At 36.9% G+C, this 12,867-nt stretch overlaps 1 protein-coding gene across 7 annotated transcripts in view; it reads right to left on the bottom strand.

Moving 5' to 3' along the window:
• Positions 1-1,279: 1,279 nt before the first annotated feature.
• Positions 1,280-12,867, bottom strand: part of AP1S2 (adaptor related protein complex 1 subunit sigma 2) — a 28,737-nt gene continuing 17,149 nt past the window's right edge. Inside the window, exons 5-6 of one of the 7 annotated variants that reach the window (XM_027608722.2) lie at positions 3,692-3,700; positions 1,280-2,845 (exon numbers count right to left, since the gene is read on the bottom strand). In XM_027608722.2, coding sequence (XP_027464523.1) covers positions 2,798-2,845; positions 3,692-3,700 — 57 coding nt within the window. In that variant the 3' untranslated portion in view covers positions 1,280-2,797. The other 6 variants (XR_003522650.2, XM_027608724.2, XM_027608721.2 and 3 more) reach the window with 6 other exon arrangements.

Genomic DNA, 12,867 nt, shown 5'->3' with positions numbered 1-12,867 from the left:
AGGTTCTCCATTAGGGGCTTCATCTTTTTTATAGTGTGTTGGGGAGCTGTTGATATAGAGGTAAGTCTTATTTTTGTCATGTTTAGGAAAATGAGGGTCATTGCTACTAATCTGCCTAGGGTTAAAGCAATTCTCATTTAAAAAGGGGTCAGAGAACCTTCTGTTTAAAAAAAAAGGCTTAAGGCAAAAAATATCATTCTTCGATTTCAGATCATAAAAAGAAAAGATGCTCTTATACGTTTTGAATTTTCTTCGTAACCTTTCCATTGCCATACTGGACATCTTGAATTTCAGAGTATGTGGCTTTTGGCGACTTGGGATTTGGAAATAAGGGCTTAAGGATGCCCAAAGTATTGAAGCTAACAGAAAGGGAAAGAAATTTCAAGATTGGGATTTCTGAGCGAGTAGTTACGTGTTGAAAGTGGGAGTTCTTAGTATGTAGCCTATAAAAGTTAGTATGGTCCAGAAATCATTTTACTTTAAAAATTGACTTGTTCAACCTTAAATGCCTGCTTTACCCTAAAAATGATTGAAAAGTTTCTGTAATTACCTACTGGATTCACTAATGCTGAATAACAATCACTAAATCCAGTATTTTTCAGTACTTCCCTAAATATGGCCAAGATACACATAATTAAAGGTGGTATCCCAAGCTGAGTAGCCTTCATAGATCATGGAGGACAAAATAGGATAAACACCAGCTTGTGCTCAAGGTAATTATGAGATGATGGGGTCTTTTCCCTCCAGCGTTCATGGGCACTGCGGTGTGGAGGGAGGGAGAGAGCAGTTTTCAGCCAGTGGACTGGTTCATTATCCTGATAAATGTCCATCTTGAACTTAAATGTATTACTGTTTCTTAAACTTATAACCTGATTACTATTTGATTTAAACATTCCAGCTCTACAGTGCCAGCAGAAGCCCATCAGGCCTGTTTTCAGTGAATAAACCAGACGAGTGTTGGAGACGCTCCATGTCTGCAAGTATCTTTTTAGCAGACTAGAAACTTGATGGTAGTTGATGCCTTGTTCTTTAATATCCTCGCTTTACTATGTAATATTTCCCATCTGCAGTTAGTAGGAGGCCCCTTAACTATCATAACCAAAGCTTTGAGTTGCTGCTTATATTAGGCGGCAGTTTGTAAATACCAGTTCATTTTGGCGAGCGTACTAGCACCTCCAGTGGTGGTGGGGGGGAGGGGGTGCTGGGGGTTGGGGATCTGGTTGATTTGCAATATCTTTGATTACCTGGAGTAACGAGAGTTGCTCATTCAGAAAGTAGAAACGTCAACTGCATCAAGGTTTTAAAAGCGGCATTTATTGATTGAAAATAAATGTGTAGATAAGCTCTCAGCGTGGAAGCCACATTATTTTTTAGTGAGCTTTAAGTACATGAAAACTTGTATCTTCCATCATTTGTCTTGTGTGTGCTTTTAGCATCCACCTGCAATTGGAGGTGAATTTTCGACATTTTACTGAGAAAAATTTAAAATTCTTTCAGCAGCTCCCCATAGTTTGACAAAGTTTTGCAAAGAGAAAGATAAAAACACACTACAGTGGTGTACGTTGAACATTTATTACAACTAATTGGTGATGTGATAAAGACAGTGCTAACACGGCCTGAATATGTATTGGTCACAATCACAACAAAGCTTAATCCAGCCCAGCAGATACAAATGAAAGTGTAAACCATGAAGACATGTTTACATACACAGAAGTATGTATAAAAGTGACACTGGAACAACTGTATAGCTTTAAAAAAATACAGGGCCCACTAATGTCATTTTACCTCATTCAACTCTGTTTTACATGAAACGTGGTGTCTGTCTGCTTTTGTTAAGATTTCTGATAACTAGGCATTGCCACGGAAGGGAAGGAAGCTGCCCTAAAGTGTGCAGCGCTTGTTAAGTGGAGGGAAGCAAAATAAACTTGGCCGTTAACAAGCACCCCAGAAGGAGCATTCGTGCTTTAAACAATGACTTAAGCAACATTTTGTGAAGAGAAGAACACATTTTTCTGTAAGATACTGTTGTGAAGAATTCGGTAAGTCAATGTTTCCATTTTTATTTGGGGGCATCAAAAACCATTCAAGTCACTAAATGGTTATGACCACAAAAAAAATCTGTCTCAGGAGTTGAATGTTCCTTGGCCTTAAAAGTAACGTGCTCACTATTAAACAGTCGATCTCTGTTCCTTGACCCCAGCTTGGAAAGCTGGAGAAATAATTTTTAGTGTAAAGCACATCATTTCAATTTAGTCATTTATGTATTCCCTTTAAGTATGTAGTTTCCAATAAGGAATAAATAATGGCATAAATTTGTTTTTTTTTTAAGTCAACATAAACAGTTAAATTTTAATTCATTTGGTATGTTAGTATCAATTCCCTTTATTCTCGTATATGCTGAAATGCTACACACTAGTCTTTGGTTTCATAAAACCAGGTTTCATATTTTAAGTTTCCTTTGCCAAAGATGGTAATTAATGAACGTATATTGCCTGATTGTGTCATTCTAATAAGATACATGATTAGATTGAGAGAAACAGATCTGTAAACTTTAAAATATCCAGAAATGGTACCTTTCTTTTTCTGCATCATTCTAATTCGTATTTAAGTCCCTTATCATTTGATTAACCAAAGTTCCCTTTAAAAAAAAATTTTGTGTAGGCCTGAATGAAGCAGCTTAGCAAAACAGTAATACTGACAAGACGTCATCTTATACCATTAGCTAACATGGACATGAAGGCAGTGACCATCTACAGTGTGTGAAATGCCACAAGAAGTCATCGACAAGGGAGGAGAGTTATGTCAGTCCAATTTCTTCAAGGACACTACGTGGGGTTTCAGCTTCCTGTGGAGGGAAAATGTGAGACTCTGGTAAGCAGATCCCAGGAGGCTGGAGAATGTGAAATTGACACGGAAGGATGTGCAAGTTTCACAGAACAGTGCAAGCAGGTCATTGGTTTGGGCACATTCGAATACTGAGAGCAGGCGTGTTATTTAGGGTTTTGTGCCCCAGACGTCAGAGACCACAGAAGGATATTTTGAGCATGCATTAAATACCTACTGATTACCTACCAATGTGCTGGGCACCACTACTGTCACACAAAAAGCAGGCAAACCCACTGGCAATTTAGGAAATCACTGCTATCGAATTAGCTACAGGAAAGGTAAGTTACCTTAGTGTTAAAATCGAAAGCCTCCCCTAAATAAAAAGCAGGGAAAACCCAGAGTTCTCCTGAATCTTCACATAATTTTATTTTCCATGCTTTTTTTTTTTTTGATCGTTTTGGTCCCATGTATTTATAGAAATGTCTTCCTCTGCGTTTTTACTCAGTTTTTGACTTAACTGTCCCCAGCAGCACGGCTTCAGAAACTCACCTTCCCAGCCCTCCCCTGGGCAACCAGTGGCTTCAGGGGAGGCAACATAATAGAAAGAATTCTCTAGGACCAAAGGCATTTTTGTCTTATGCCACAACCAGTACTCATTTTTAAATGTCAAAGGAAGACAAAAAAAAAAAGCAGGCATAGCTAGAAAAAAATTATTAAAAATTTTCCAAAGTGGCTGATTGTGCATATCACAAAACAGGACCAGGTCAAATTCAGGTATTACTTGCAACAATTTTGTAATTAAAAGGCATTCGACAGTGTAATGGAGAAAATGCAATTTTTAGCATCCAATAGTAAATTAACTTACTTTTGCATCCTAATTGTGGTACAGCACAAAACAAGGAAAAGAAAAATATTAAACCATAAAATCCATACATTAGGTTTAATTGTATATAAGCATTACATGGAGTAATCCCAAGTAAATTAAACTCTAGCCCGTTTCCTGATTTGGAAAACAAGGATCACAGTACTTACCTTCATACATAGACATTTAAGGGAGAGAAGGCTTAGTGCCGGACTTCTAGAAAGTGCTCAAAAAATGTTAACTGGTACCATTACACGATTGAGACCTACCTACATGAAGGTATTTAGCATTCAGTACTAAATAAAATATTATAAACCAACTCTATATAAAAGTTCACATGATCTTTTAGTGGGTTTATTAACGAAAAATGGGTAAAAATCGGCTTTGGTAGGGGAAAAAGGTTTTTATGAGGTATTCTTGCCCTCGCCCCCCACATCAAACCTCAGCCTAACCAGGCTACATCAAAATACATATGGGGGATAGGAAAACAAGTTAAACATTGCCACAGGATTACAATCCACCAAATACGGAATGGGGGATATGCTACAGCATGGCTGACTCAGTTAAACAAACAAACAAACAAACAAAAAAACAATGGCAGGGGAGAAAAGCAGAGTTGTTGTTAAAGACGGAAAGACTGAAGAGACATCAACCAGATACAATGTGAGCCTTAGTGGGCATCTGGTTCTAACAAACCGATTACAGAAATGCAATTTTCAGGCAATTAGGAAAAACTGAACCAGGAACAAGATGTTAAGAGTTACTGTTAATTTTGGGGGTGTGTGGGTACTTCTGTCTCTTGGTGATACATACTGAAGTATCAAAGATGAAATGATGTCCAGGCCTTGCTTTAAAATGCTGAGGCCAAAGTGGAGGGGGTGGTGGGAAACAGACGACGCAACAAGCATATGACTATGGGTATTGAGTATGAGGGGTGTTGAAGCTGAGTGCTGCGCACTTGAAGGTTCCTTCCGCTGTTTTATTTGCATGTCTCAGAGTTTTCGTGATAGCTTTTAAAGAAAGTCTAATGGAAAAGATGCAGCACTCCCAAGAATGATGTAAACCAGTCTCTCTTGATTCGTTTAGTTTTAAACACTAAATAAACTGACATCTGAATCACATACACCCTAAACAAAGGAAATGATGTGAAAAATAATCATTTGCATGTAACCCTTGAAGAACACAGATTTGAACTATACAGGTCCATTTATACGGAGGCTTTTTACCATACAGTACTGTAAATGTATTTTCTTTAACATTTTTTCTCCAGCTTACTTTACTGTAGGAATACAGTATATAATACATACACAAAAGTTGTGTTATGGAATGTTGAGGTTATTGGTAAGGCTTCCAGTCAACAGTAGGCTATTAAGTTTGTGGGGAGTCAAACGTTATATATGTGGGTTTTCAGCTGCCTGGGAGGGTCAGTGCTCCTAACCCCCTCATTGTTCATAGGTCAACTGTAATGTTAAATAGTTTTTAAAAACACCATACAACCTTTAATGCATTTATTAAAAGATGCCTACATTGAATTCTATACAGCTAACATTCTTCCCTTATCCATGTAAAAATGTCTCTCATTCTATTCCCTGGAGCTGGTCAGATTTCCCCTGTGGGCTTACTGCCTACAGTCCTGTATAGCATTTCATGAAGAGAACCATGTTACTTATCAAATATGCATTATTTAAAATGTGTCCTTTCTAAAAGGCCTGGCTTAAAGGAATCATTTATACATTTTACTCCTTGAGACTTTTACAAATAGTACATTAGTTTCTTTTACAAATTGTGTCCATAGTATAAAATGTAATTTTCCCATGTTGACACTGAAACTGTAGCTCAAAATTACCTAGAAGGCCTCCTAGCTAAAGTAGTCACATTCCTAGAAACAAAGTAGAATGGTGGTTACCAAGGGCTGAGGGGAAGGGAAATGGAGAGTTGTTTAATGGACACGGTTTCGGTTTCACAGGAGGAAACATTTCTGGACGTCAGTTGCACCACACTGTGAATGTACTTAACAGTACTGAACTGTAAACTTAACAGAATTTGCCAGCTTAACCACTTTTGTTTTTTTTTTTACACGATTTAATAAAATTACCTGGAAAAACCAAGATATAAAATATATTATTTGTCAAGAGGGATGGAGAAGAAAAAAGCCATTCACATGAGACAAAGTACATGCAATACTTTTATTTTAGACGTGCAAGAAAAGCGATTTCAGAATCTATGAATTGAAAGCAAGCAGCTGTATACAAATAACAAAAGAAGCAACATCTTGTTACAGCTCAGCACACAGCATCCAAAGCAAACCGGCAGGAGACAATGCATATTGAGCATTAAAACCAGACGAATAACGTCTTGCAGGGTGGGGGGAGGGACAGAGGAAAAAAAAATGGAAATGGAAGACCAATGTTTCCCAATGCTTTCAATGTATAATGCTAAGTTTCTCATTTGACAGCCCATCCAGGTGCTTCAAATGTAATGCAGGACATAGAGAATGGAACAAACTGCTCTGCATACCCGCCTAATCTACATTTTCATAGGTCGTCTTTCAGTGGTAAACCTGTTTGAACATCTTCTGAATTTGTTTACTGATAACTTAGGAGGCTTTAAACTCTCTAGATAGGAACAACAATGAATTATTTGGTACTTTTCCTTTTATAATAAAATAAGTTGCATGTTTTATTAAAAGTATACACAATAATGATCAATATTAAAAGTCTTAACATAAAACCAGAGTTAACAAATCATTTAATACTTAAATGAAGACTTAATATATACTATAAACCATAACTAGTAAAATATTAGTATTTAAACTGAGTATTAGAATTTTCCCATTGAACAAGAGATACTGCAGCAGAGACTTCTGACACAGCTTTGTGATCCTCCTTCAAGGGACTGTTCAATACTGTCCAGCACATATGTGACTGAATAGAGGTACATCACGAACTTAAGAACTGTGCAATGTTTTACCCTTAAGTACCATGTAAAGTACAGATTTTACTTTCTGGAATTATTTCCAAATACACTTTTATGGGATACATTAGAATACGTTAGCTCAGATAGGCTGTAATACAGTCACACGAAATGGAGTTTCTTTGGAAGACCAAGCCACACTACATAGGTTACTGCACTGCTTATTTTGCCATAGCGTTTCCGCTCTATTTTCTTTGGTGAACCATTTTAATGATGGCTAAATTTTCCTCTTACAAGGTTTTAATCATAGATGGTTCGTAGATTATGACATGGATGTGTTTAAGATGAAACACTACTCAAAACAAACATTCATAGGTCATGTCTCCAGTAGAAATTAAACCAGTTGCGAGCAGGACTGAAGTACATCAAGATCACATACAGAACAAAAATAAAACAGAAAAAGAAAAATGAGGGCGGGAAAAACAATTACAATGGAAAGGTATTAGTTCTGAAATGCTCTGTTATACAAGACAGTCACCAAGCTGAGGGTATTTTCTTTCATAAGTATATCAGCTCTCTATTTCCTCTGTGAAATTCTGCATACACGACGAGTAGTCGCTTAGTACACAGGGACATTAAAATATTCATGACGTGGCTACAAAAGAAATGCATACATTCTTACACAGTATACAAACCGACAGACACAATCAGATTCCTAGAATGTTTAGTGCACAGTAAAGAAAATGGAAACTTGTAATTTTTGTTTCTGTTCTTTGGTTTATGTCTGAACACTTAACTTATAAACAGTGCTTAGGAGCTCCAATTCAATTTCTTTTAGTAACTTTATATAAGGACAATCAAAATGACCTATATCCTACAAAATCCAAAAGCACTGTTGTTACTAACAGGCCGAAAAGATTTTCACTGTAAAATCGTCTGGTCAATACTGAGTTAACTGAAAATTCTATTAGAATACTACCTCCCACCAGTCTTCAAGTATATCAGGATTTTATTACACAAAGTAAAGGAATTTAATCCCTTAATGAAAATCATTACATCCTCAGGTGACCATAAACTCTTCTACAGATCCTAAAGGAAAATCTCTGCCAAGAAAAAGTGGAAAAGTAGTCACCCATTTGGTATTTTAAGTAGCAATGGAGGTGTTTAATGGTTCACTTAGCTGGAAAAAAATTCCAAAGCCTATGCCTTTGAGACTAAGGGTATTATATTTTTTAAAATAATCCTGAAGATAAATTTTAAAGAACTCTCCAAAAAGATTTGTTAGATGTCTATGCCTACAAATGTATGTAAATCGAGGTTTCTCATATCAACGAGGTAACCTGAGGTGAGGTTTTAAACTGACCGGAGAGTGTCCAGAGATGGATTTCTAGGGACTCGAAGAACCCCCTGAAACTAGAGGCAAAATTACACACAGATTTTCCTGAGAAGAGGGCCCATGGCTCTTCGGACTCTCAAAGGGATTATACCCCTGCCAAAAGGCTTGTGACTCAAAGTTTAAAACTGCTCATTTGAGGGCTTGTAAAATATCCTCATTTTAATACTAAAGTTGGCATTTTGAAATGTTAGGCTACAAAGCCATGTAAACTGTTCAAATATGTAACAGATCCCTTATACAATACCCATTTAAATACAAAAGTATCTGAGAAGCGCCAGTTAAATTTTAATCCTCAGATAATTCTTAAAACAGTTTAAAAAGAGTTTTGCCTTTTTCCCCCCCCACTCAGAATACAGTGGCATGAACCAGGAAGTTAAAATAATGCTAGTAATAAACCCCAAATGCTTCATTTTCTTGGAGAAGCTCTCATTTTCGTAGGGGAATCCTATTTATCTATTTCTGTACCAATGACATTAGCACTTCACAGTATTTAATAATACTTTTTTGTCAATGCACCTCTGAACCTATTTCAGTATTCTCTGTGTAAAAAAATAAATTTTAAGTCCCAATGATGGATCATTATCAGAGTAAAATTCCCTATGAAAATATCAGTTAAAGGAAGTACTGGGACTATCCCTTGGGATTTAATGTAATTAAACTTTTCAGGTAATGCTAAAATATAAATAACAAACTTGACAAAATTGTAAGTACAAACTGAATTCATAGATCCTACTACATTTTGATGCATGTCAGTGCTCCAGCACGTATTCTAGTACGCTTTCTTACACCCAATGAAACTCTTGCTGTGATACATAGTCTCTGTTTTCTGGAGAGAGAACAAGAAAAGTTTAAGTCTGTCAACCTTTCACCTACATACCAGTTCTTTGAGACTTTATGAAATTATGGCTTTTCATCGTTTTTGTTTTCTCTCTTAATTTTATACACACTATGGGAAAAACAACCATGGAGAGCTTATGCCCACTGAAAGAAAAGAGAAAGGTAGTTTCCCCAAATAGGGCTGAGCACACCGCTGTTCCTCCCCGGAAGAGACTTACTCGGAAAGGCAACAATTCTTAAACCAAGACTGCCCAGCATTTCTGACAGACCTTTTACTACATTAGTAAAGGAAAGGGTAGATGATAAGCCAAACTATAGCCAATGATCCATATTAGTATACTTAAAACAAGAAATTAGCATCCATCAATTGTGAAGAATATTCTTCGTAGGGAGAAAGCCCTCTTCGTTGGAAAAACACCCTTTAAGAAGAAAAACCGTAAAATGCACAAAAATAATGTATTCTTTTACCACTCTTAAGTTGCTACAACATGTTTTCTTCAATGATTGAGATTCTCAGTTTAGACAGAGTCTGGAAAAGTTGTGCTAAAAATGCCTTAATGACCACCTAACATTTAAGGTTGATTTTAAGCTACATGATGCAGGTATGCCCATATTAACCAAGTTATTTCTTCTCTTACATACAAAGAAAATATTACAGAAGACTGAACATAGCTCCAGTATTCTGGGCCCTCACACCACCAGAACATCTTCTGAGTCATGGAATAATTAATTAAGAACTGGGGAGGGTGAGAGTCAAGTCTGTCACAACACACAAGGGGTCCTGGGCAGAACCAGAACTACTCTCTTCTTCCACTACCCAGCAAGCTGAGTTCCTCAATACACTAAAACATCAGTGATTTAGATTACACGGAAATAAAGGCCAGAATGAAAATAGGAAAAAAAATTTTAATCCAGGTGTATTACACAAATACAAACTACAAATGCCCTTAGTATCAATTCTTCGGAGACCTATTTTTTGAATAAAGATTTTAGACATGATTTTCAACCTGAAATAGGCCTGCAATCCTGGGCAATCCTTTTACTCATCATTTGCTCCCCACCATTAAGTCTATTCCAAACCCTCAGCATTTTCCTCAAATTTATCTATCTTGTCTCTTTCTCCTCAGTCCCCAGCAACTCTCCTCTAGATGATAAGTTTCTCAAAGCTAAGAAAAGGACAACTTTCTGAATTTCGCTCATCCAACTGATGAGGAAAAAAACTACAGCTTTACCCAGTCATCTCCTCCTAACAGGAGGAAGATTCGTCTTGCCTAAGACCAGTGCTTTTGATTCCATTCCCATTCACCCCGCCAATACACCTTCCCCTTTATTCTCTTCCTCTTTTTCACTGCTCTCTGCATTCGCTCCTTCTCCTTGGTACACACGCACGTATGTTCAACTTTCCTCCACACCAAGAGGAACTTTTTTCTCAGTCCCCTACAAAAGGAACCCGGGGTAGTGGGAAGTGCAGGTTAACAAACAGCAGAAAGAGGAATTGAGTTACACCTGCTCTTAAAATTTTCTTAAGACAAACCCCACTGCCTTACAAATTCCCAGATATTCACCATATTAGGCTGATGACTCAAAACAGTCTGGGAAACTATATAAAGAAACTGGAAGCTAGCACTTATCTGAAGCCCTAAGTCTTGCTGAGATCAGTGCTTAAGTAAACTACTGGTACTGGATCCAAAACTGAAAACCTAGTCTCCTGATTTTCTCTTTCTAGCACACAATGTATGCAAAGAGCAAGTAATTGACGTTTAATGAAAATATAAATGAGTGTAATTTGAAGTTACTGCTCATTTTTCTTGTGAAGGGGCTTCACTTATTCCTTGTACTGTAAGTAGTATCCTGTACCCTTCATGTCCTAGAACACAATCGTCCTTTTTATTGCCCCTCACTCAATTCTGTGGCAAAGTTTCTACTCGACTCTGAACACTATTCCTTGTGCTTAAAGACCAAAGGGCCAGAGAATGTCCAAAATTCACTAAGATCTATGCTTAGCAATGAATAAAGAGAGAATGGAAAGCCCTTGTAAGGTACCTTTTAGATGACATAGCTCACGGTGTCAGTCTGATTCCAGCAGCAATTGCGAGGAACTAGTATCATCACATGATTTCTTTTTTAATTAAATTAGCAATGAGTGGCAAGAGCAATATGGCTGTTCCAGATGGGTAGTGTCTAAAATGGCCAGGAGCACACAAGTGCTTCACTTTACATGCTGGAACTTGTCTTTTTAGCAAATTCTACTTTAATTTTACCTAATGGAACAACACAGTGTGTACTCTTCCATTCACACAGTTTCGTTTTGTCATTTAAAAAATTTATAAATTAAAATCGCATACTTCTAATACAGGTTTGTTTTACACTTCTAGAAAAGCGGGGGGGGGGGGGCGGAACCTCAAACATTTTCAAGAGGTAATGGCCGGTAAGTTAATGTCCCACCCCTAGATCTTTTCTCACTTGATACAGCTTGAATATCTTTCCATACCATTGCATAGAAATCCATCTCATTTCTTTTACAGACAGGTAACAGTTTCATGTATGGGCTGTACTGTAATTTTCTTAACCTATTTCCCAGTGATTAACATTTGGGTGAGTTCCAGTGGCTTAATATTATACTGAATCTTAGTGCATTTGTATATTTCTATTGGATACAATTCCTTGAAATTTAACTGATGGGTCAAAAGTGTACAAATTTAACTGTTAACAGGTATCACCAAACTAATCCTCCAAAATGGAATACAAGTTTAAGTGCTCACAAGCAGCAAAGAGGGTCGCTCATCCTTGCCAATCTAAGAACAAACCAAAAAAAGTTCTCATATTTTCATTTACGTTCCCTTATGTAAAAGGGCCATTTGTTTTTCTTTCATCTGTGAATTATTTATTTATATCTACTGCTGTCTCTTTCTATTGTGCTGTTGATCTGTTTCTATTACGTATCTCAAAAGTTTATTAAAAACGATGGGAGTAACAACTACATCTTGTACACCCTACTCTAAAACCTATTAGTTATAAAATGCTAAGAACAGATCACTTTCTCCGGCAGTTAATTGTACTTTTTAAATTAAAAAAAAAGCAGATTAATTAGTAAATATAACTTTAGACTGTAAAGAAATCATTTTAAGCCTATTTTAGGGTAACCGTATTGTATCTGCCTAGGTCTTCCATTTGGATCATAACGTGAAATGCTTTAAATCTGATCAGGGTTTTCAAAATCTAACAGATCTCTTTTTATCACTGAATTTCAAATACTCAAACTCTAGATCTGTACTAAGTAAATTCTTTAAGGCTAATAAGGTACAAAAGAACAAAAAACTCTGTATGTACAGTAATAAAAGCCTATATAGGCAAATTCTGGTCATTTAAACCTGTTCCCCTCTAAAAAAAATTATCAACTCCCTAAGGTGGATGAGGAAATCAGCAGAAAACTTAAAAAATATTCTAATTGCCTACAGGGTATACTCAATTCTGTTTCCAGGTAAAAACTCAATTTCCTTAACAGACATTAACTGATTTGGTTGTTGTTGAGGAAATGAAATTATATAGTGACATCCCACAAGCTTTGCTGTGGTGCTAAAGTCAACCACAGATTATCTCCCCAGGCACTGGTTATCAAGTAAAGGTGATTCTGTTGACTCACAGAGGTGATTTTTATAGCCATTTACATGGTCTTATTAAGCACATCTGTCCTTCTTTTACAGTTCTTAAGGGTTTTCCTCCTCCTCTTCCTTTTGATTCATTTCAGCCAATATACTCTGGACTATATGTTATATTGAAAAGATGTAGCAGTCTATAAATGTAAATGGAATCTTTATATATCCTATTGTGTTAAATTAAACCAGGGTTTTGCAACCACAGCACTACTGATACTTGAGGCTGGATAATTCCTTGTTCTAGGGGGGTCTGTCCGGGGCACTGCTGGATGTTTAGCAGCATCCTTGGTCTTCAGCGACCAGATGCCAGTAGCACCCCATTGCCAGTCGTCACAATCAAAAATATGTCCAGGCATTGTTCAGTGTTCCATGAGGAG

Source organism: Zalophus californianus, chromosome X (genome assembly GCF_009762305.2).
Source record: "Zalophus californianus isolate mZalCal1 chromosome X, mZalCal1.pri.v2, whole genome shotgun sequence".
Lineage (NCBI taxonomy): Eukaryota > Metazoa > Chordata > Mammalia > Carnivora > Otariidae > Zalophus > Zalophus californianus.
Note: the sequence above shows the minus strand (reverse complement) of the source record. Positions and strands in the feature narration are given on the sequence as shown.